The 24,982-nt window shown below is 37.9% G+C and overlaps 2 protein-coding genes across 3 annotated transcripts in view; one reads left to right on the top strand and one right to left on the bottom strand.

The window, feature by feature from the left end:
• The window catches only part of APLF (aprataxin and PNKP like factor), an 80,182-nt gene extending 61,602 nt beyond the window's left edge, over nt 1–18,580 (bottom strand). Inside the window, exons 1-2 of the mRNA XM_019635737.1 lie at nt 18,278–18,580; nt 2,321–2,392 (exon numbers count right to left, since the gene is read on the bottom strand). Coding sequence (XP_019491282.1) covers nt 2,321–2,392; nt 18,278–18,373 — 168 coding nt within the window. The 5' untranslated portion in view covers nt 18,374–18,580. The remainder of the gene's footprint in view (nt 1–2,320; nt 2,393–18,277) is intronic.
• Nucleotides 18,581–18,809: 229 nt separating this feature from the next.
• FBXO48 (F-box protein 48) lies at nt 18,810–22,318 on the top strand. Of its 2 annotated transcripts, none has more exons than XM_019636028.1 (3): nt 18,810–18,910; nt 21,194–21,535; nt 22,007–22,318. In XM_019636028.1, the coding sequence occupies exons 2-3, from the start codon at nt 21,230–21,232 to the stop codon at nt 22,208–22,210; spliced, it is 510 nt and encodes a 169-aa protein (XP_019491573.1). In that variant the 5' UTR covers nt 18,810–18,910; nt 21,194–21,229; the 3' UTR covers nt 22,211–22,318. The 2 variants fall into 2 exon arrangements, with proteins under 2 accessions (XP_019491573.1, XP_019491583.1); XM_019636038.1 differs by lacking the exon at nt 18,810–18,910 and adding an exon at nt 18,917–20,335.
• Nucleotides 22,319–24,982: the final 2,664 nt, after the last annotated feature.

Genomic DNA, 24,982 nt, shown 5'->3' with positions numbered 1-24,982 from the left:
GAGGACATAACTAACCACTGGTGATACAGTCATTTACAGAGAATATTATCATTTTGCCTTCACAATGAATTTTCTCCCTGCTGTTATCTGACTTTAGATTAAATTTAAATGACACAAAAATAAAGCTAACATTTTCTCCTCATGCGCTATTTCCAAGAACTATTGCAAGCTAGAGACTTTTTTTTTTTTAGAGACTTTGTTAAAGGGAAATTAGAGGGGGAAAAAAGACAAATTCATCCATTTTAAAAGTACAAATTAGTAATTGTCCTAATTGCATTCATCTATTATAGTCAAAGCTACTTTTTTACTTGATTAGCTTTCTAAATTGAAGGAAAACAGAAGAGTACACAGCATTCAGAAAGCATCATAACAAAATATTTGCTATATTCATTTATATAATTTTACAATGTTTTAAGCTAAAATTTCTCTCAACACTTTATTATAATTGTATATATAACTTGCTTTAGCACATCAAATACATTTTCATTTCATTCTCCTTATTTTCAATACCTTTAAACTTCTATTGACAATTAAAGTCAGTTTTAGAATTTCTCTAAAATGTACCTTGTAGGTGCAGTTACATGAAGTAGGTGAATAAATAAATAAATCTATTTCAAGGGAATAGGCATTTTATTGCAACCATATTAATATAAACAAGAAATTAAGCATTGCATAGAGCAAAAGACCTATACATATATCACCAACTCCAAGAAGCAGCTTTCTTTCCACTAATATAATGTAAATACAATCACTGAAATAAAATTCAAAACCCAATTAGATATTTTTCTAAAACAACAGTCAAATTCTTGTACTAGGGTTGTATGTCTCCTTAAAAGTAAATATGCTTTTCCATGTCTTCCAATGTAGAAATAACTGTTGTACATTGTGCTACTCTTTATACCTTTTTCATGTTGCAAATGTCCTATACTAATTTTTAAAGACATAATACATGTAGGATATTATTTATGGACCCACCACCCAGTTTAAGAAAAAAGTGTTACTATTACCTTTGATATCCCCTGTGGGTCTTTATCCCATTCTCTTCTCAGTGTCCTCAGAGGTCATTATTATCCTGATTGTTGTGTTTATCACTTCCTTGATTTTCTGTATGGTTTTACCACCTACGTTTATGACCCCGAAGATAGTATTTATTTTGTAAGATTTTAAATTTTATATAAGTGGGGCCATATTGTGTATATTCTTCCAATGCTTGCTTGCATCATTCAGAATTATGTTCCTGATTTTAACCCATGTTTTTCATGCTTTCACTATAATTTATCTTCACTGTTGTAGTATATTTCATTAAATGAATATATCACAATATATTTATAAATTCCACTGTTGATGGAAATGTTGCTTCTAGTTTTTGCTATTATATAAACAATTTTGCTATTCGTGTTCTTGTACATATCACTTGGTATATGTGAGGGGGGTTGGGGGGAGTTCTGGCTTGTAGGGAATACATGCCTTCTTCATCTTTAGGAAATAATGTCAAGCTATTTTCCAAAGTGGCTGGATCATTTAAGCTTCCACCCAGAGTTTATAACTATTTTCTGTGATATCTGCAAACACAGTGGGATTTGAATACTAGCAATACAAATCTAGAAAAGTCTATAAACCTATTGCAGGAACTGATATTCTCAGCTTTGGTATCAAAAATGACTAGAAATCCAATCATCAAGGACTAATTAAGTGTCAGACTGGCCAAAAATTAAGTACTCTCTGTAAGTTCCTCATTTCATTAATATGAATTATAGAGCAGTAAATCTAAATAATGTAAAAAGTTAAGTATTAAGTCATGGGTCTTCCACTTGGGGAGCCAGGTATATTACTGGCCACAATTGTTATTTTGAAAAAAAAAAAAGTAAATATAAACTAATGACTAATGATATGCTCAATCAGAAAAAGCAGGATAGGAATTTAGGGATCCCTATATTCTTTACCTTAATGTGTTTCACTAACAACAAAATCAAACTTCTTTATTTTAGGCCATCATGGCTCATAGAAAAGGTGTCAGATATTAAGTACTGGAAAATAACATAATTTTATAAAAATCCAGTCATGAACAAAATCATAATGTGTGCATGAACTAGTATTCATCGTTCATTAAAATTCTAACTATGTAAATGTAACACTGCCCAGTGGGAAAACAGGTAGTTTAAATAGTTTGATCTTTATCTCCCAATTATCTTCTGGTAATAAGAAGGATATATTTTGACATTAACTCCCTATTTCCATAAACTTAGATCAGCCCCTCTAATCAGGAGCTGGAAAAGGTGAGAGACAAAAAGATTTTAAAAATCGTTAATAACATACTTACCGGTTTGATTCGAAGCTGACCACCCACCACCTCAAGAATGGCATGTCTTCTGGACACTCTCTTATCTGTTATCTATAATAGAAAAAAACAAGAATTTCAAACACAGCCACCTCCCTGAAAATCAACAACAAAACCAGAACAATGGTTCTGAAATTAGTAGGCTAGACATGAACTATATTATTCATTCACCAACTATATATTAAAATGACTGTCTTCACTGAACAAAAACCAAAACAACTCAGAGATTAAGGGACCTGCCCAAAGTTGTAGAAAAATAAATGGCAGAGCAGAAGTTCAAGCTGGAATCTAACAGATCCCAAAACTTTACATGATGGTTTCAAGACAGACATATAGTGGGGATTCTTAGCCATAAAATTCATAAAATGAGAAAAAAAATCTATATAATATGTATTTATTAGAAAACATTTCAAATACAGGAAATATAGTGTAGGTTATAATGACAAAAGGCTTTTTTAAAAAAGCAGTAGTCTGATAAATGTAAAAGGTAAGACTATACAAGCTTTAGGGTGAGGCAGACTGGGGTCAGACAGACCTCACCTGAGCTCTGGAGCCATCAGCACTACTTAAGACAATAAGAAGGTGGGAGGAGTAGTGAAAATCAAATATTGGGCCAGCCGAGTGACACGATGGTTAAGAACTGGCTTGGGACACCAGAGGGCCCCGGTTCGGATCCCACATATGAGGGCCAGTGACACTGCCCTCCACAGCTAAGATGCTCAACAACAGCTCAACCTGGAGCTGGGCTGCCTATGAGTCGCCGGCGACGGTGTAGGCTGCAGCCCCTGTGGCAATGGGTTGCCATGGGCTACCGTGTGTAGCCAGCAGCCAGCGTGAGCGGCCAGCAGCCAGCGTGAGCGGCCAGCAGCCAACATGAGCGGCCAGCAGCCGCAGTGAGCAGCTGTCCAGAATCCGGCGACTGATCTGCCTTGCCTGGGAAGAGCGCAATGATGGTGCCAACTTGGGCCAGTGAAGCAACATCCTCTACAACTAGACTGAAGCACAAAAGGACAGCAACTTGTCTGTTCCCCTTCTCCCAATTCCCCAGTGCTATTCCCATCCCCCCAATTCCCCAATAAAAAAAAATCTTTAAAAAAAAATCAAATATTTACAGTGAAGAAGAGATTATCATCTACTTTATATACTCATATACTATTTGCTGCCTGTGTTTGAGCCAACAGCATTCTACTTATGCTCACAATCATTTCTGCATACAAAAGTTAAAAAATTGTTTGCATTTTAAATGCTAAAATTGTCAATCAAGCCCTCACTGCATGACTATAAACATAACGTCAATAGTTAAGATCACCTATGTTTCATTGCAGCGCTATTCAAAATAGCCAAGACATGGAAACAACTGAAATGCCCATCAGTAGATTACTGGATAAAGAAACTGTGGTACATTTATACAATGGAGCATTACTCAGCCATAAAGAAGAATGAAATCTTACCATTTGCAATGACATGGATGGACCTAGAGAATATTATGCTAAGTGAAATAAGTCAGATGGAGAAAGACAAATACCATATGATCTCACTTATATGTGGAATCTAAAGAACAGAATAAACAAACAAACAAAACAGAAATAGACTCAGAGATATATGGGGGGGGACCTGATGGTTGCTAGATGGGAGGGGGGATGGGGGAGAAGTTAAAGGAATTAGAAAGCACAAACTAGTAGTCACAATACTGTCACGGGGATATGATATACACCTTGAGGAATATAATCAATAATGTTATAAAGATTTTAGTCCAGCCCGAGCTGAGCAGCCGCTGAACTACCAACAGGTAGCAGGATGGCTCAGCTAAAAAAAAAAAAAAAAGAGAATAATGTTGTAAAGATTTTATAGGGTGTCAGACAGGCACTGGACTTATTAGGGAGACCGCTTCATAGGCTGTGTAGATGCCTGAGCACTGTGTTATACACCTGAAGCTGAGGGTGAATAATATTGAATGTCTACTATAATTAAATATACATATATATATATATATATGTATGTATATATACTCATGGGATATGGAGTACAGCATAGGGAATACAGTCAATGGCACTGTAACAGTTATATACAATGTCAGAGGGGTAGTAGACTGGGAGAGGGGGGTTATCACTTTGTGAGGGGTTGTAAATGTCTATTACATTGTGTTGCATACCTGAAACTAATTTTTTTTAAAGTTAAAAAAAAAGATTACCTTTGTAATTTGTGGCTGATACATACTTAAAACCATAATTAATTAGTCCATCTCATGGTCTCCTTAGCATCTATCACTTCAACTCTGATATCATCCACAAAATTATAAGTAAAAGCAGACTACAGGAATGCGTCAATTCAATTATACTTATTAGTTCTGAAAAACCTTGCAAAAACGTTAAACTGCCAAGAATCAGTACTCATTTTTTTAATCAATTCTGCACTTAAGGCTGTGGCTAAATAAAAATAGTAACATCAAGTATCACAGTGGAATGAATTCCACATACATGGATTTTCCACACAGGTACAAATTAATATTTAGGACATTTCCTAAAATAAAGTATCTTAAAGGTAGCCCATTTAAAATATATCTACTATTAGCTACAATGGCTATTTCAGAAAAGTAAATATAAACTAATAATCTAGTCTATCAGAAAAAAGAGGATAGAAATTTAGAGGTTTTTATAATCTTTCCCATAGTGTGCCTTAGAGGGTGAAAAACAATAGCAGTTATCTGATAACCCACTTTACCATTTGCATAGATTTAATTATTTGCATAGAAATTTCACTTAAAATGTTCAGAATCACCATAGTACTGTTATAGCAATCATTCACAGTTTACATATTTGGAAATTGGAAGTCCAGAGGATTTAAGTAACTTGTGTAGGTATTCTTTGAGTAGGTAGCACTCCAAATCTATACTCTTATTATAAATTTTTTTTAATGTGAGAAAAATATTCAAATGACTCTACACCTACATGCAATCATTCAGACATAGTTTCAAGAAATGCAAATGATTCTATGGCTTGGAGTAAGAAGTTTCTACTTCTATCTTGGGTACTAAGATGTCACTATGAACTTCAATAACACAAATCAATTTTCTAACCCAGGGGTCGGCAAACTGCGGCTCTTTGGGTACGTACATGTGGCTCTGAAGTAAAATTGAAAATGAAAATAAAACTATCATAGCTTCATTTATAATACTACTTTAAATTTTCCTTATTTGTAAAAATATATTAATGGCTCTCACATAATTTTTAAATTGTGAGGGACAGGATTGGCTATACCAGGGGTTGGCAAACTTTTGAGACAGAACATACCCAAAGAGCAGCATGTGGCTCGCAAGCCGCATTTTGCCCACCTGTTCTAATCAATGGTGTAATCAACTGTCAAATATAATACCATGACATATAATGATGGTTCCTGAAATAGTCCGGTGTGGGTTTCTTTTTTTTTTTTTCCCAAGCTATATTTTTTTGCAGGAAGCAGTAATGGACTTTTTCTATCTCAGTGTTTCTTTGAAGTATACTTCACTGACACTAGCAAAAAACAAGATTTTTAAATAATATGCAAGTATAATGTGACCTCTAGTGGTCATGATTCTACAACAGTGTAATTTCATTGCAAGCTGCGCATCTCTATATAGAGTACCAAAGAATGTTTTTAAGAGTCATCTGTGAAAAAAGGCAGTTTTATTTCTTCCTTCCCAATCTGCATATGTGTTCTTTCCTTTTCTGTCTTACCGCATTAGCTAGGACATCCAGTATGATGCTGAAAAGGAGTGGTGAGGGGGGGATCATGCTTACCTTGCTCTTGATCTTAGCAAGAAAGTTTCAAGTGTCTCATCATTAAGTATGTATGATGTCACGGGATGTAAAGTACAGCATACAGAATATAGTCAATAATGTTGCAACAATTATGTATAGGTAGGTACTAGACTAGTTGGTGGGATCACTGCCTAAATTATACAAATGTCTAGCCACTATGCTGGACATCTGAAACTAATATAAAATAATATTGAATGTCAACTGTAACTGAAAACAAAAATAAATTTTTTAAAAGTCTTTGAAATTAACATCACTCAGGCATTTAGCTATAATTGTCCCTTTTAAACCATACCTCTGAATAATAAGTAAGCTAAAACATAATTTATGCTTTCGATGGAAAGCTTAAAAGTTGAACAGATTATCATTAAAGTTTATTTTAACTTCAGGATGGGGTGAGGATAGTGGGTGGTAGATCACAACTAGATTATCCTAAAGGTCTCATGACGTGCTTTAACAGCTCATCACTGCACCTTGTGCAGAGTAAATATCAATACATTCTTATTAATATATTAACTGTAACAGCAATTGCTTATCAAGACCAAGGCACTGTTCTACTCATCATATATTATCTTTTTTAGTCTTCAGGAAACATGTGAAGATACCATTATCTTCATTTTTATAGGTGAGAAATGGCAGTGCAGAGAGTTTAAGCAACAACTTAAATTACATAGCCAATAAGCAGAGGAACCAGGTTTGAATCCACTGATTCTGATTCTAGAAGCATCTTTGTTCTTAACACTGCACTGCATCCCTCATTATCATTATCATTACACAAAACATCGGTTTTTAGATTATCTAACAGCAGCTTACTTGTCCAAACTAGAACATGCTGAAGAACTAGAAATAAAGCAGAATGGCTATTTAATAAGCAAGTAGGCATTCTGAGAAAATTCAAGCTCTAAATAAAGTGCCAAGAGGCCTTCAGGCTTTCACTTGGTCCTGTTTATTCTAACATCATATCCAAGTCTAACAAGACGTGTTCTCTAAATTCCCAATTCTCTATTCACAGTAGAGAATAAAGTGAATAGGGTTTAGTAGCCAATGCATTAATAATGGGGGGGGGAGGGGAATGGCTTATGTTGGTCTACAAGTGGAAAGAGAAAGGCTACAGAAAAGCAAGGAAACCCTAGGATTCAAAAAGAGTATGTCAGCTAGAGACTATTGAGAGTTGAGAGTAGGGAGGGACAAATGGCATAACATCCTTCAAAAGGTACCAAGTTTGCTTATTGGTTACCATGAGTCACCAGGTTTAAATGAAAACTTCCTTTGAAAGTCAAACATTTTGTATTTTAGCCATAAAAATAGCTAACATTGAGGAATCCCAGTTTCATACAGAATAACTGTAGCCACCTAAATTCTAATCAAATCACACATCTTCCAAAAAATCAGAGATCAATAAATAAAGCAAATAAAACCATCTATATCCCAGCTAGATCTAAAGCTCCATGAGACAGATTACCACAAACTTTAATTGACATGTAAGAGGGGAAAGAAACAGGAAATACAGGCAGATCAAGGACCTATGCTGGAACAGAAAGTCAGATGGCAACTGGGAGGAAAAGAGAAGAGAGCGAGTGAGAAAAGAAGTCATACCTTAATGGGCAATGCTGAAAATACATCATCTCACATTCATTAGTTCTGAGGTCCAGAAAAATTGGGAACAAGTTGGGCACCAATATGAATAATGATAATGGAATATAACACATTGAATATAAAAACAATCTATGAGTTCATACTGAATTCAAGAAAGGGGCTGAGGCTAGGGCTAGGAGGAAAAGACTTTGTTTATAAAAGAGTGCCTCTAATGTAGAAGAAATGATGGAACCAGAAAATTACTGTTTTGTAACTACCAAAGTAATAATTGATTCAGTAAAGGCTCAATGGATGCCAATTTTCTGGTGAGTTTGATGCGAAACAATCTTCATGAAGTCTCAAAGCATCACTCCACAGATTACTCACAAAGGAAGTGATGTGTTCAGCAGGAGAAGTCTGGCAGACACCACCTTCCCAGAGTAATCACGCTGATAACATCACCAGCAACAGGGCAAACTCATAGCTAGGTCTCCTGAGAAGCAGTGCTCTGAGTTCACATCACTTATGGAATACTCTTGTCCAAAATGTTTAATCTGATCTAATGAGGCAGAAACAATCAGACAAATCAAACTTGTGGGCATTCTATGAAACAACTGGCCTGGACTCCTAAAAGCATTACTGCCATGAAAGACAAACAGGTCTAGATTAAAGAAGACAATATTTGATCGGATCCTAAATTTTTTTTAATGCTAAAAGGGACATTATTGGAAAAGTTGGGTAAACCTGAATATGGAATATTAAAATTTATTGCAGTTACAAATTTCTCGAGAGTGATAAATGAGAGAGTGTGTGTGTGTGGGGGGGGAGGTTGTTTATTTACTATTTATGTAGACATTTCCTTGCTGTTAGGCGATATGTGTTGACATATTTAGGAATCAAGTGCCATAATGCATGCAGTATACTTTCAAGAGGGATCAAGAGAAAAAAAAAGAGAAAGTAAATATAGCAAAATGTTAACCATTATTTAACCTAAGTTAAGGATATACATGTGTTCATTGTACTATTCTTTTAATTTTTCTGCAGGTCTGAACTCTTTCAAAATGAAAGGTTCAGGGGAAAAAGTTAGAATTTCAAACATGTTGGTACTTAAAGGAGTTACCAAGTTATCTAAAAAAGTAATATACCTGACTTCTAAATAACAAAAAGAAGTGTAATTCTATTTATAGTCTCTTCAGTAAAATTAATGAGCCTCTATTTAGTTATAATTTTTTTTTATTTCCTTGATTTAGATGAGGCACTACAAACTGATAGCCAACAGGCCACAAATCACGCAGTGGTTTGGTTTTTGTTTTTACTTTGAGTATATGTACTCTCCATCTCACCATAGTCCCCAACACTCCCTATAATCTTCCACTGAACCCGCCTCACCCTTTATTGCACATCTGGCCTCTGTATGTATTTGAGTTTGTAACTCATAAGCTACGCCTATACTTTTTAGAAGCTAATTCTTCACATGTGACACTGTATACCAAATGCTACTAGTTCCTTAATTCATTTCTTGTTCAGTGCTAATAGTGCTCCAATTTTTTAGAATAACAATGTGCCCAGTTAAAAAATATCCAAATGCCTAGAATTCCTTGTAGCTACGGATGGCCAAGTAACATAGTCCTAGCAAAGGATGTAAGAGAGACTGTATATTAACCACATTTTCTAGTTTCCTGTATCTTCTGCTTTGATGTCTGGGGCATTGCTGACTAGGAAAGGACTACCTCTCCCACGGATATCAGATTCTCAGAGATAGTAACTGACTCACCTACAAGTACACCTTTCATATGCAAACTAGCCAATCCCAAACTGTACTCCCAGTCCTAAGGCATCACCTGGCTCTTACCCCGCCCTAATCACCCAGGGGCTAGGCATCAGACAAGTAGGGGCAGACCCTACAGGCCAGAGCACAATAAAATTATTCAAACTTGATCGTCCTAAACCTGCTTATCCTGTCTTGCTGATTCATTCCTGCAAAAGCCACAATAAAGGCTTTCCCCCCAGTTCCCCTAGCTCTCTCTTCCTTCTGCCTTCTGCCTACTTCAGGGTTCTCCTGGTGTGACCCTGTATAGCATGCCCTTCTTTCTGTTGAAAACTGTGGGTAATAAATTATCCATTCAATGGCAATCATCTCCTGATTGGTTGCCCTCACTATACCTGAACAAAACAACAAAATCTACCTTCAAAACAGAGTATAGCGTCTGGAAAGATTATCATCTTCCTGATGAACAGGACTGCACTTAGCTGGCATGCACCTTTTGCACTCTGCCTTTCTTACTTCCTGCTTTAATGTAACACCTCAAGTGACAGCAGCCATCTTATGACTATAGACTCCAGAGCCACATGCAAAGGCTGACCATGGAGGACCACAGAAAAGCCCATTCCTTGAGTAGCCGCACCAGCCCAGCTGACTGCCCCTGAGATTCTCTATTACAGAAGAAAAAAGTCTATTTCATTAAGCTGCCATAAGCACATTTCTGTTACTTGCAGCCAAAGCAATTATGACTCATACCCACTACTCGAACGACTGTTATATTGATCCTGGACACATAGTAACAAATTCATTTATGCTCAGCCAGTTACAGAAGGAATATTAAGAAACACAAAAGCTAAATATGTATATTGAGCATTCAAGAACAAAAACTTCCTTTAGTATTAAAATAATTTCATATCACATGGCTGGAGCTCAGAAAAGGAACCCTGAAGAACACATAAGCTGACAGATAATGGTGAAATCACCCCTATACTTCATTAACAGCAGCTAAAAATAATAGCGGGTTTCTTCAGATACCATAGAAAAAGACCCCTTTACTTGAATTCTTTATATTGTTTCTTGAATGGGGACAGGGCTCTGTTTTCATATCACTTTTGTATTGACACAGTGTGGATCCCTTATCTTTGGTTTTCTGGTGTTGAATTGAATGTTTCATGCATAACGATGTATGTACAAATCTTTTCTCCATTTTTGTGCCAGAAGATAAAGACATGAAAACATAAAAGAACTGTTTGTGATTTATTTGCCAAATATTTATTTTTGGCATTTATTGAGGTCAAACAAAATGAAGATTTTCTTATGTTACCAGCAGAAATGTTTAGAGGTTTTGAATCAAAGTCTCTAACCTATTTATTATTTCCAAAATTCTAAAAATAAAAAATGAACCTAAATAAAGTAAAAGCAGAAAAGCTACTGGATCCTGAAACAGAACAGAATGGTGCCTTTCATTTCATTTTTGCTTATTGATTTATTATTTATTTATTTATTTATTTATTTATTTTAGGTTGGTGCAAAAGTAATTGCGGTTTTGGACTGTAAATTTTAAATCATTATAACTAGGCCCAAACACATCTTTACTAATTACAATCAACACATTTTTGTCGAGAAATAACTTTGTTTATTCCTGTAGCATAAAAATCCATGCTTCAGGGTTCAACGAGCTCTTGGAAAGAGCTCATCCTGCTGCATCCTGCTGGTTGTGGAAGTGTTTTCCCTGCAAAAAGTTGTCGAGAAGCTTAAAGAAGTGGCGAGAGGTTGTGGAGAGGTCAGGTGAATGTGGTGGATGAGGGAAAACTTTGTAGCCCAATTCGTGCAACTTTTGAAGCGTTGGTCGTGTGATGTGTGGTCGGGCGTTGTTGTGGAGAAGAACAGGGCCCATTCTGTTGACCAATGCCGGCTGCAGGCGTTGCAGTTTTCGGTACATCTTATCGATTTGCTGAGCATACTTCTCAGATGAATGGTTTTGCTGGGATTCAGAAAGCTATAGTGGATCAGACCAACAGCAGACCACCAAACAGTGACCATGCCCTTTTCTGGTGCAAGTGTGGCTTTGGGTAAGGCTTTGAAGCTTCTTCTCAGTCCAACCACTGAACTGGTCATTACTGGTTGTCGTATACTATCTACTTTTCATTTTATGTCACAATCTGATAGAGAAACGGTTCATTGTTGTTGCATAGAATAAGAGAAGACAATTCAAAACGATGATGTTTTTTATTTGCAGTCAGCTCATGAGGGACCCACTTGAGCTTTTTCACCTTTTCAATTTGCTTCAAATGCTGAACAACCGCAGAATGGTAGATGATGAGTTCTTCGACAACTTCTCATGTAGTTGTAAGAGGATCAGCTTCAATGATTGCTCTCAGTTGGTCATTGTCAACTTCCGATGGCTGACCACTCTGCTCCTCATCTTCAAGGCTCTCGTCTCATTTGCAAAACTTCTTGAACCACCAATGCACTGTACGTTCATTAGCAGTTCCTGGGCCAAATGTGTTGTTGATATTGCGAGTTGTCTCCACTGCTTTATGACCCATTTTGAACTCGATTAATAAAATCTCTCGAATTTGCTTTTTGTCTAATATCATTTCCATAGACTAAAATACATATAAAATAAACAGCAAGTAATACGTCATTAAAAAAAACATAAAGCGAGAAATGCACATTAAAATGATGCATAACATAATCACATTTATTTAAGAATGTATTCCAGGGCCGGCTGAGAGGCTTGTTGGTTAAGAGTTGGCTTGGGAGCACGAGCTCTGAGCAGCAGGGCTGCTGGTTTGGATCCCACATGGGCCAGTGATACTGTGCCCTCTACAGCTAAGATGGTGAACAACTCGACCTGGAGCTGTGCTGCCGTGAGTGGCTGGTGACGGCATAGGCTGCAATGGGGCTGGCCGAGTGGTGCGTTGGTTAAGAGTTGGCTTGGGATGCCAGCTCTGAGCAGCAGGGCCCGGGTTCAGATCCCACATGAGGGCCAGTGATGCTGCGCCCTCTACAGCTAAGATGGTGAACAACAGCTTGACCTGGAGCTGGGCTGCCGTGAGTGACCGGCAATGGCATAGGCTGCAGTGGGGCTGCAGTGGCTGCCGTGAGCTACTGTGAGTTGCTGGCAGCCGGCATGAGCTGGTGTGAGCTGCTGTGAGCGGCCGTCCAGTGGCCGGCAAGCAACTGCCTCTCCCGGGAAGAGCGCAATGATCACAATACCAACATGGGCCAGTGAAGTGACGTCCTCTACAACTAGACTGAAGAACAAAAGGACAGCAACTTGTCTGTTCCCCTTCTTCGATTCCCCAACGCTGTTCCCCTCCCCCAATTCCCCAACAAAAATCTTAAAAAAAAATGTATTCCAATATCAAAGGCAATTTCAACAATGCAAAAACCGCAATTACATTTGCACCAACCTAATAATATTTACTGAAAAATGTAAAAACAGGGAAGAGGTAAGATTTTTGTTTTTCAGTATAAACTACATAACACACCAAGGGCTAAGATAATAATTTTCTTTTATAATTCAATTTCCAGTGCTTTCACACAAGATTATCGAGTTTGCTTTATCAACAACAAATAAGAAATAGACAAATTTAAACTTTTATGGTAGAGAAAAACAGAAAATCATCTGGTATGGGATTTAGGGCAATATTATGAGAAAATGCGCAAACCTGAAGAAGCATGGGATCTATGTGGGGCATAATTTGCATAAAATTCTTTCCTCAAACTTGTATGTGTGTTTGTGGAAAGTAAATAAAATCTAAAATTAAGAGCCGAATTGAAGAGATACTGGTCACTGCTAACCAGTCGACACGCCATAAAACGTTCTTATCTAGAGTGCTTACCAGTATCAGGTCCAACATACACTTCAAAGCTCAATCATCAACACTGAGGCTCTGCCATCACCTTAGATGTTAAGCTGATCCTATTCCTTAACAGAGCAAAAGTTAGTGGATACAAGTTGTCCATTATTATACTTGGAATGTACCAAAGTCCAACTTCTGATATTAAGAAGGGACGAGTTTGAAGCAATGAACTTGATTTTGGCCAGACGCTCTCCAGGCAGACTCCAATTTACAAATAAGCTCTTTAAAAGGTTATTAATATACTGAACATTAAGTGGTTTTTGAAATTTGTGAATATACTTTCCCATAAGGATAATGGTGTAAATAGTAATAATAAGGTTATCAGGCTACCTCACAAACACCTATAAATCCACATACTAATGAAATATGGATCACTTAGATTTTTAAAAGTAAAATCCAATACTTCTGAGTTCCTAATTCAAGGTTGCTGAATTGTTAGCCAAATATGATGTCTCGTGCTGACTCGATGCCACTGAAATTTCAACTCACCCAACCTGTTTGTCTTGCGATGCTGCTTGCATAACCAACACTATACAAATGTGAGAACATCGTCCTCAACATGAATATATTATGACAGAGGCAACATAGTGAGTAAAAACACAAGCAGAGCTTAGGAAGACAAACCTGGGTTTTAAATCCCCACCCTGGACTTCGGTAAATTACAGTGTCTGAATGGTTACTTATTTTGTTCAGTTCAGCTGACATTTCTTAAAGACCTATTCTGTGCCAAGCATTCTTCACAGTGTGTCTAGAAGTAGTTTTCAACTCTAGTGTCGCAACAGAATCATCTTCAGAGCTTTTAAAAATACAGATATCGAGATACTACCTACAGAATCAAATTACCAGAGAAAAGAGCTAGGTATGGAGGCAGAGGTGTGAGGCATGTGAAAAAATGGCATATTCAGGCTGAGTAGTACATGGCAGATGGTAATTTGGAGACACTGATTTAGGGGGGAAAATTATATCTATACAAATATATATGTATATATAATTTTATTATATATGAAAAGTAACGCACTACATACCTATTAGAATGGCTCAAATTCAACTCTGACAATACCAACTGCAGATAAAGATTTGGAACAGGAACTCTCCTTCACTGATGGCGGAAATGCAAAATGGTGCACCCACTTTGGAAAACAGTTGGCAGCTTCTTACAAAACTAAACAAATTCTTATTATACAGTCCAACAATTGTGCGCCATATTTACCCAAATGAACTGGAGACTTATGTCCACATAAAAAGCTGCACGTGGATGTTTATATAACACCTTTATTCATAACTTCCAAACTTGGATGTAACTAAGATGTCCTGCGGTAGAGTAGGTAAATGGACAAACTGTGGAACATCCAGACAACGGAATATTACTCATCACTAAAAAGCCATGAAAAGGCATGGAACCTTAAGTATACATATACTAAGTGAAAGAAGCCAATCTGAAAAGTCTACATATGCATACTGTATGATTCCAACTGTATGACATTCTGGAAAAGGTAAAACTATGGAGATGGTAAAAAGTGCAGTAGTTGCCAGGGGTTGGGATTTAAAGAACGATGAATAGACCCAGAGGATTTTTTAGGGCAGTGAAACAATTCTGTGTGATACTACAGTGATGGATACATGTCATTACATATTTGTCAAAACCCAGAGAATGTATACCAAGAGTAAACCCTAGCATAAACCATGGACTTTGGGCGATAATGACACGTCAATATAAGTTCATAGAATATACCACTGTGGAACAGGATGTTCACAGTGGGGGAGATTGCACACGTGTAGAGACAAAGGGCATATAGGATCTCTCTGCACTTTCCATTCAATTCTGCTGTGATAAATAAAGCCTATTAAAAAAAACTAATAAACACTGTAAAAGCAATGTTTGTAACAGTTAAACAGGATCACTGATGTTATGTGATTATCCCACAGGTCTAGTCAGTACTTATCCAGTTATCCAATATGCCTATACTTTCAAATCTTAAGAGGCTTAAATCATACATTTATTCAGTCTGCAAGGACCGTCCCTCCATACCTACCAAAACTCTAACTGTTCTAACACTTCCCAGTCAGCTCAATATGTCACTGACATAGTGAGGCAGTTGTCATTTGTGACACTGCTGTCATTTATCATTGTCCCAGGGTTTTTCTTACTCCCTCCCGCTTCACTCAGTCAAGCTGCTTGCCAGCCTCCAGTCCCACCTGAGGTTGTAACCCATTTAGTTACTTGCTTCTATGTCTCTCATACTTACTAAACTGGAAGTTTCTTGAGAGCAAGGACTTGTGTTTCTCTTTCATCCCTCCTATCTGACTATAGTATACAGTCATCAACTATTTTCTGAATTAACTAAAACATTAGTCAACAAAACAGGAAAAATGTTAACACTGAATCCATCATGAATGTTTCTCCTTAAGCTTTAACAGTTGGTAGCACTGCTTCTTTATTAAAATTCACTTCCAAACTCTATCCTTTTCACATCTAAGTTACAAGTAGACTCTTTTTTGAGGATTGGGAGAGTGTTTGAGACGCAGAAAAGGAAGAAAGACATGGTGTACTGAAGACCTACTAGGTGCCAGGCATTGTATTCAATAATTAGGTGAGGGAGGAATGCTTGGCATGACCCTAGGGACAAACCTTGTTGGCCCAGGTAGGACCAGCATTCCAGGACAGCCAGTGAGATTCCGCAACAAGCAGAAACAGTACCAGAATGGGGAGCAGTTACTTTGTGTGAACTTTGTGGGACACTTAACAGCAAGTAGTGACCTGAAGCCACCTGAGGAGTCTACTAAAGCTCATGACTAACCCACCCCCAACCGGGCCTCTTCTCTTTTTAATTAAAGCAGTAGATTCAACTGCATCTGCCTTTAGGAAGACGCTAGGTAGAAACCTGGCGCTGTCCTAGTTCCTTTGAGGAAAATGGCTCATAAAGGAATGTCATATCATCCCTGCTACCAAAACAGAACGAGGAAAATTTGAAATCAGAAACAGTAGTTTTCATTTAAGAGTATAATAACTTGTCAGCTTTAATTAAAGAAAAACCATAAAGCAATAGTTTGGCCTAAAGGTACTCTGTTGCTTGAGGTGCTATATTGTAAAATCTTCTTTTTAATGAAATCTTTTAAGACAGTTGTAGATGCACATTTATTGGGTTGTCGGAAAAGTCATGACGCATTTTTGCAATGACAAACAGAAAAAATACGTCATGACTTTTCCGACCACCCAATAGTTGAAATAGATAATAAAGATTCCTCATACTATTTAAGCAATTTCCCCCAGCAGTGACATCTTGCAAAACTATAGTACACTATCACAATCAAATATTGATATTGATAAGGTTGAGATATAAACATTTCCATCACCACAAAAATCCCCTCGGTTGCTGTTTTATAGCCATACCCAATTCCCTCCTGCTGCCCTCCCCTCTTCTTCAACCCCTACAACCACTCACCTGTTCTCCATTTTTATAAGTTTGTTATTTCAATAATGTCATGTAAATGAAATCATACAATATATAGCCTTTGGGATTGGCTGTTTTCACCCAGGATAATTCCCTGGAGATTCATCCTGCTGTAAGCCCTTTTAATTTGCACAGATCATGAAACAGAATTACAGCCTAGTAAGTAAACAAAGACCCTGGGTTTGCTGATGATTCACACACTAAAGCAAAGGGCATACTAAAATTAAATTCACTCTGCTCTGTTATCTATAAGTCTTTTCCTGTCATTGTAAAGACATAAAGACATTCTCGATGTCAAATTGTTTTACCACTAAGACTGTTTTACACAATGAAGTTATAAATCACACACACACACACACCTCTTTAGGACTGACTTCTTTATCACAACTTTGAATTACCACTCCTTTTCCGGCTTGGAGAAGGATACTACGGCTAACACCAATGGTTCCCTTTAGACACTGGGTGTTAACCTGGATAATAGTCCACAACCCTTACTCCCTGGCATTAGCTCACTGACACAAGTTTGTCTCCACAGTCCAAGAGAAAACTCTTAGAGGGCGGGGCCCCGTGTCGCATTCTTATTTGTATGCTCCACAGTGCTAGGGTCTACGAAATGTTTTGCACAAACTGGGCACTAAAAAAGAAATGTTGACTGTCAAGAAAACAATATACGTGAACATATTTAGACAAGAGATTTACAAAATTCCAGACTGCAACAGGCCAATTTCCTAACTGCTACTAAACATCCCAGAGAAGGTGGGGAATATATAGCTTAGTGCCACTATGTGTTCAAAGGCTTTGTGTGCCCTTTAAACAACAGATCTATAGCTCAATTTTCTCACCTGTACAATGAGGGTAATAAGAGCACCTAACTCATATGGTTTTTACTACACTCTACATAAGGGTCAGCTACTGATATTACTGAAAAAAAAAAAAACCCAAAACTATTACAATAAAAATAAGGCCACGCAGTCCCACAAGAGGCCAAAAGCTTAAAAGAAATTATTCTAGGAAATATAAAATCAGAGGTTGGCAAACTTTTTCTGTAAAGGGCCAGATACTACCGTAAATATTGTGGCCTGTCAGGCCAACAGACAATATGCACAACCTTTGGAGCCATTATTCTCCCTGAAAGGCAAATAGGTTGTTTTTTTTCCTTTACATTTTAAAACTTAAAAATCTTTCTTTGTACTCGGGCCCATACCAAAACAGGCTGGTTTGGGGCCTAGGGCCATAGTTTGCCAACTTCTGGGTAAGATTTTAATGATGACAACGCTAATCAGTGCTTTTTAAAAGCAACATACGGAAACGTTGGTGAGTTGATTCAAAGTTGAGTGAAAAACGTGCTGCCCCTAAACTTCTAAAATCCAGACAGGCAGGGCTGGTGTGGTAGGGAAACGGACCAGGATGGGGAGTAGGGCCTCAGGAGCCAGCAAGGACCTTGCACGGCCTCCGGGTCCGGCCGGACTCCCTGCCACACTTACTCCCAGCAGCGGCCCGCGGCCAATCACCGTCTCCCCGGGCGCCAGGGCTAGCCGGGGGCCGCCGTCCTGCGGCTGCAGCTCAAAACCCCCGGACATGGCGGCGAGGATCAGGCCCCTTCGCAAGGAGACGTTCCCCGCAACCGTTTCCGCCTTCCCTGGACACGTGCGGGACCTACAAACGCCCCGGAAAAACACAGGGGGAGGGGAGCAAAGACTCCGCTCGGATGTGTAGAGTCCTGGAGCTGTAGGAGCCCCAAGCGACAGGTAGCGAGCCCCGCCCCTCCACTCGACCTGTGACGCACTCGGGGATTCCCCTATCACACCTCCTCAAACAAATGTTTAAAAGCCCCGGTTAAGACCACCCCACTACCCCTTCTCCCCGCCCTCCCGGCTTGGAGGACGCCGGACCTTGTAGTCCATGACGCCTTCCTTCTCCTCCCTTGCCGAGCTGAGACGCCCTAGTAAAACTACCAATCCCAAAAGGCAATGCGCGCTCTTCTCTACGCCTGCGCGAAACCCGAGTCAGCAGAAGGTGGGGCTAGGGTGGGTGGAACCAGAGGGACAATGTAGGGGGACTGACTCAAAGGCCGGAGGATTTAAATAGCCGAAGAAGAGGCAGCCACGGTCCAGCAGGTAGGAGGGTCTTCTCTTCCCGCTGACGTCGGGCTGGCAAGCTCCGGGGCGCGGACCCAGCGCCATCGCAACCTCTGGTCAGCGTCGCGGAGCTGAAATGACAGTCAGTGCCCAGGGTTGTTATTGTTGTTCATTTGTCAGTGCCGGTGTTCTTTGAACTCCGGCAACTGCAGCCTGCGCTGGGCATGCAAGGAGGGTGGCTCTGATGGGACGCGGGGATCATTCCTTCCGACCTGCGGGGCCTGGACCGGTTAGGGGCTCCCCAAGATCCGGGAGGTCCCGGATCCCTCCCTCCGGGCGAGCTCTTCCCTAACTAGAAGTAATTTGGCAGCGCAATTTGGTTCCTAAAGACGGCAGAAGAGGAATAGTTTTCCAGGTCTCCAGGCAAAATTGAATTTAGAAGAAGGGTGCCTACTGGGATTTTAGGAACTTCACCAAGGCACCCCCGACAAAAGCCTTCATCTGCCTCATGTGGAGTAACTGTAACAGGAGGACGCATTTTATTCCCCAGTGAGATCCCGGGAGTAGTAACAAACAAACAATAACGTTCTATTAATATGAGATTCTTTCCAAGAATATGGTAGTTTGGCTTTGGTTTGAATTGATGGCGAGAGAGAGGGGCGTGGCAAACCTGCGGTTTGACTCGCGAACTTGTTTTTACCAATTTGCTTTCATACTTCCCCTAACCCTCAAGAGGAAGTCCTCTGCTGAGCACAGACATGAAAGTTCTAACCACCTGTTAATTTGGATCATACACAACCAAATGGATGGGAGCAATTGGTCTTGGCAAGTCCAGAAACACAGATTGAGTAACTAGCTAATCTAGAGAGGGGAATTGTCATGAGCTAAGTTAAAAGAAGTATTTAGCTGTATGTTAAACCCCTCCTCCAACACCCCCTCTCCCTGTTAGGAAGTGCAAAATGGAATAAACTGATTTTAAGTAAGTATAAGCTATCTTTATATGTAAAAATAGCTCCATGTTTTCAAATGATTTCAGAAGCCTACACCATGTACCTTTGTCGCGTCCAGCTTGTCAAGGACTGGGGAGTGCAAGAGGGGCGGCGAAGGGTTAAGAAAGACAAGAGCCAAGTATCAGGTTAATGAGGGCCAGGGGACTCAAATCTCTCGTGGACTGAGCCCCGAATCAGGCGGACGCAACGCTTTTATTCTCTAAAGTTACATGGCAATAAATTCCAATCTGTTAAGTTTGTGTACCTAGCAGCTGTCTTCCGGAAGCCCCACATATTGCGCCTTCACACACACACACAACCCCAGGAGATGGACTCAGCATCGAGACCATCTGATAAGGAAGCTTTACTGAGATCATTCCTTCGGGTCTCAGCATTCCGAGACACTTCCTTATAACTTCATGGGATCAGCGTGCGGGAACACTCGGTTGGGCAGCTGCCAGCTTACATACCTTAGGTAAATTAGCTGAAACTGGACTTTAAATCTTTAGTCACATGCTATACCTTGCTGAATTATAAACATTGTTTATAGTGGTTAGTTACTGTTGCTTGATGGCCTCTGTACTATTATCCTTGGTTCATAATTAACTATGTATGTAGGATGGCTTCAAGAGGCTATTTCTAAAACATTAATCTTATAACTGAATAGAATATTTGAGACTTTGTGTCATTATGACACTGACCACAACCTCTTGTCCATTTCAGATAGTTATTTATGTCAAAGGTGTGCATCTACCCATTAGGTACAAATATATAAACAATTCTTATATAAGCTACTAAATGTCCATCAGGTTTATGATTAAGTCACACGTTGTAGATGAACTTAATGACAAGGCATCAGCTCCCACAGACAACAAGTGTTCAGGAGTTTAATAGAATTGAATTATACACATTTTCAAAGTTATTTTCAATAAATATTTGGAGTCAAGTGTGTTTTCACAATAGTCATTTCTACTAAACTCAATAAATTATGGTCTGTGAAGAATCACTTCTCTTTTTCAGATAATGTTCTTTGGGAACTGAAAAAAAATGTTTAGAAGCAAACCCATTTCCCAAAAATATTTTTAAAAAGAAGTAAAATGCATTGAGTGCCTACAATGTGCAATTCAGATGTGAGGCAAGATGGTTTACGTGCTATCCCTGTTAATCCTTGCAAGAACACCCAAGAGGAACATCACTGGCCCCGTTTTACAGATTGAGAATCTCAAGTAGAGAAAGTTAAATTTCTTTAAATCATTCCCAGAAAGTATCTGGCTCAGAGTGGGATCTGTAGTCTTACCTGAAGAGACTGAGTATGTTTAAACTTGCCTTTTAGGTTACATATGAGGATAATTTACTAAAACATCAAGCTATGCAGAAAAACTTCAAGAGGAACAATAATTCAAGAGTTTCTGACATAGAATTGAACTCTGTGGATGCTGAGAAGGAAAACAAAGAGAGTCAAAATAAGTTTTTTGAACTGCTACCTCTAGAAATTTATATACGAATTTTCAGTCAGCTGGACATGCGGAGTTTGTGCAGGGCTTCAATGACATGCAAGAGATGGAATCGCACAATAAAAACCACTGACTCCTTATGGAAACCTCATTGCTTGGCTGTAAGAGCTGTGTGCAGAAGAGAAATAGATGATGACCTAAAAAGTGGTTATTCCTGTAGGGTAAGTTTACTTTTTGTGGTCTGTAGTGTTCTTAACAACATGGTGGTAGGGTTGGACCAACTCTACCTTCTGCTTGGAAGAATTAGGATTTCATAAACAGAATGACATACAGAGTGTGTTGGTTTTTGGACTTAGTGAATTATTCTGTTCCTGCAAACTATACTATCTCCCATCTATCCTTTTACATTTTTTAAATCCTAAATTTGGGCATTTTCATCTGTTAACCAGAAGGATAGTGGCTGCTTTTTTTCACTCCACATTATCCAAAGCTCCCACCAAACTCTGGTCACACACACACACACACACACACACACACACACACACACACACACACACACATTTATTAGTATATGTGCATATCAAAATACTTAATCTTTTTAGCCCTGTCCAATCAGCTTCTCTGGTTTCAAACAAACTCACTAACCAACCACCTACTACATTCTTTGCTGATGATGGTTTTACCTCTTTCAGGACACACTACGGAGGAATTACCAGAAGAGTAAAGTGAAACTTGAATGGTTAAGCGGGAGATACAGCAACATATGTTCTCCTGTTAGCCTACCAGAAAAAATCATGTACCCGATGGATGCAGAAACATGGGGGGAAATTCTAGAAGCAGAACTGAAAAGATATGTACAAAAATCACAATCAGATCTCATACCTTTGAGACTTTAAAACTAAAATGACTCTGAGATTGCAAAAGGTATAGTTTTATCTATTCATTTTTTTGTTCACCTTTTTAAATATTTAACATTTAAAAGAAAACTAAGTAGAAAATATTATAAAAGTAAAGCTTTGTTTTTACTTGACACTTGAGAAAAAAATATTTTTCTGGTTTTACTGTAATATGAAAAAATCATGAAATATTATTTATATAAGAAATATACTAATAGAGTGATTCCAAAAATGTATTATTTCATGTATATGTGTTAATATATTGTGGTGCTTTAATGATAAGAGAGTTTGATTGGTATTTTCTACTTAATGATAATTCAAAAATTCTAGAACCCATTTGAAGAAATTGACTTACAGATTCATTAAGTGATAGGCATAACTAGGCTCCTGGAGAGACTTATTTAAATGAAATTAATAACAATATGTTTAAATGTATAATAAATTTTTATTTCAAGTAACTAAATTTCCATTTCAGTGGAACCAGATGGAATTGTCAAACATTGAAACCATTTTAAAATGTGCTAAATTTGTGGTTTAGTTTAAAAATTAATCTGATCACAGGGCTAAAACTTGTGAGATTATGGTTCCCATTATTTGCCTATAGACCTGGAATTGCTCTCAGGGACTGAAAATATATGGAAAGTTTTCAGAACACAACTACCATGAGAAGTGCCATACTATTTTTCTTAGGAACTCACTTTCTTTCTGACAGCCTCATAGCACCATCTAGTGGACTATTCAAGGATAACCAAAAGGACGGCTCCTTTTTGTTTTCTCTGTATTTAAAAGAAAAATATTGTTTTAGAGAACCCTAAATAACTGACTGTGTTAAAGTTTATAGCTTTCCAGGAACCTTTAACTTTTGTTCTCTTTTTCTTAAAAGTAGATGGTATAGTATTCACTATACCAGATTGTTCGTCCTGAATCCTTGGTCAGCACTATAGTAGAAAGTGTCAACAAAACATTTTAGTTAGTATGGGATTTTCTTCTTAAATTGTGCTATATAGCATGAAAAATAAGAATCCAGGAAACCAGTATTTAACAACTAGGCAAATATCAGAAAGATGCCCCACTCTACAAATTTCCTTTGTAGGATCAAGCAGGTGATTGGTTGTCTCTTACCATTTTCTTAGAGTTGGAAGAGGCCTTAAAGATCAGGCAGTCCAGTCTCAAGAACTATTTGGCACTCCCCTCTGTAGGAGTGTTCTTACTCTCACCACCATTAATTCTTTGCTGGGCAATCTTTTTTGCAAAACTCATCATCTTGACCTGGAAACCATTCCTAACTTTTACCATTCTGGATTAAGTGGCGCTCTTAAGGTTCCTGCAGTTCATACCAGTCTCAAAGCTGTCATACTACATTAAATTGTCTGCTATACTTATCTGTGTCCCCCTTAAGACTGTGACCTTCTTAATGGCAGGGACCATTTATTTATTTTTGTGTTCCCAAAGCCTGGAACATAGTAGGTATTTCATAAAGATTTATTAAATTATTTGTGCATTATTTATTTTAATTTTACCCAGAATATATAATAAAAATAATTCACTATATTTTTAATGGTCAAGATTGTATTGAAATGCAATGTACAACCCATAAGCTATGTGGATGCTTAGTATTAATGCTAATATATAAATAATGGTTCTAGTCTTCTCAAAAGCTGTAAGAGAAAAATAGGAAAGTAAATAGAAATGTTTTGTTTTATTTTTTAATAAACACTTGAAACTACACTTAACCCAAAATATACTTGTAATTCTTGTATCACCTCAATAATTACTTTTGCAAGTTATATGAATAATCTTTAGTTTGGTTTTTGTAGTATTATTGCATTAAAATAATTCTTTGTATTATAAGTTATGAGCTAAGAGCAGTGAAAAGAAAATTTTGGAACTCAATGATACATTTTATGGCATGGGCTTAGAATTAAGTGTATATTTATCAGACCAGGCCATTAGCAACTGAAAACGTGAGTGGGTGGAGTAGCATGAAAGAAATGCTGTTACTCATAGATAAAATAATATATTAAGGGCCAGCTGAGTGGCTCAGTTGGTTAAGAGCTCACTTAAGAGTTTGAGTTCTGAACAACAGCGGTTCAATGCCCGGCCCGAGCTGAGCTGCCGCTGAGCTGCCAACAGGTGGCAGGATGGCTGGGCTAAAAGTAAAATAAATAAATAAATAAATATAATATAATATAATATATTAAGTGTACACAACTTGTAAAAGAGTCACGATTATTGGAAGAGTATTACGGAATTTCCAGTGTTTTTTTAATATTGAATCAGTTCAAGTTCCATAGTTTTTAAAAATAAATTTAGAAACTTCTTTTTTAATTGTTTCTAGTTTATAACCTAATCTTAGACCAGGACATAATAATCAATAAAATATATATGAATATAAACTTTAGACCTTAGAATATTCACATATATACAAGCCTAATTTGAAAAATATAACATACCCTAACCACTTTGATTTCATCTTTGTTTTGACATTATATAATACCTCTCTCCAAAACTTCAAATGCCCTAATAATATTAACAAAAATAAGATGAGTAGTAACATCAGGATATATATTGGGAAGAATAATGCATAAGATGGAAGATCACACATTTTCATTTAAAGTGGAGTTGAAAAACCAAAAACATCAAATGGATGAAAGTAGATCAACAATAGACAAAGTTCATTTATAGTTGTTTTTTTTCCAATTCAGGATTCAAACAAAGTTTACACGAGTATATTTTTTTATGTCCCTTAAATCTCTTTTTTTTTTTTTTTTT

This window comes from Hipposideros armiger, unplaced genomic scaffold (assembly GCF_001890085.2).
Source record: "Hipposideros armiger isolate ML-2016 unplaced genomic scaffold, ASM189008v1 scaffold_2, whole genome shotgun sequence".
NCBI classification, from domain to species: Eukaryota; Metazoa; Chordata; class Mammalia; order Chiroptera; family Hipposideridae; genus Hipposideros; species Hipposideros armiger.
Note: the sequence above shows the minus strand (reverse complement) of the source record. Positions and strands in the feature narration are given on the sequence as shown.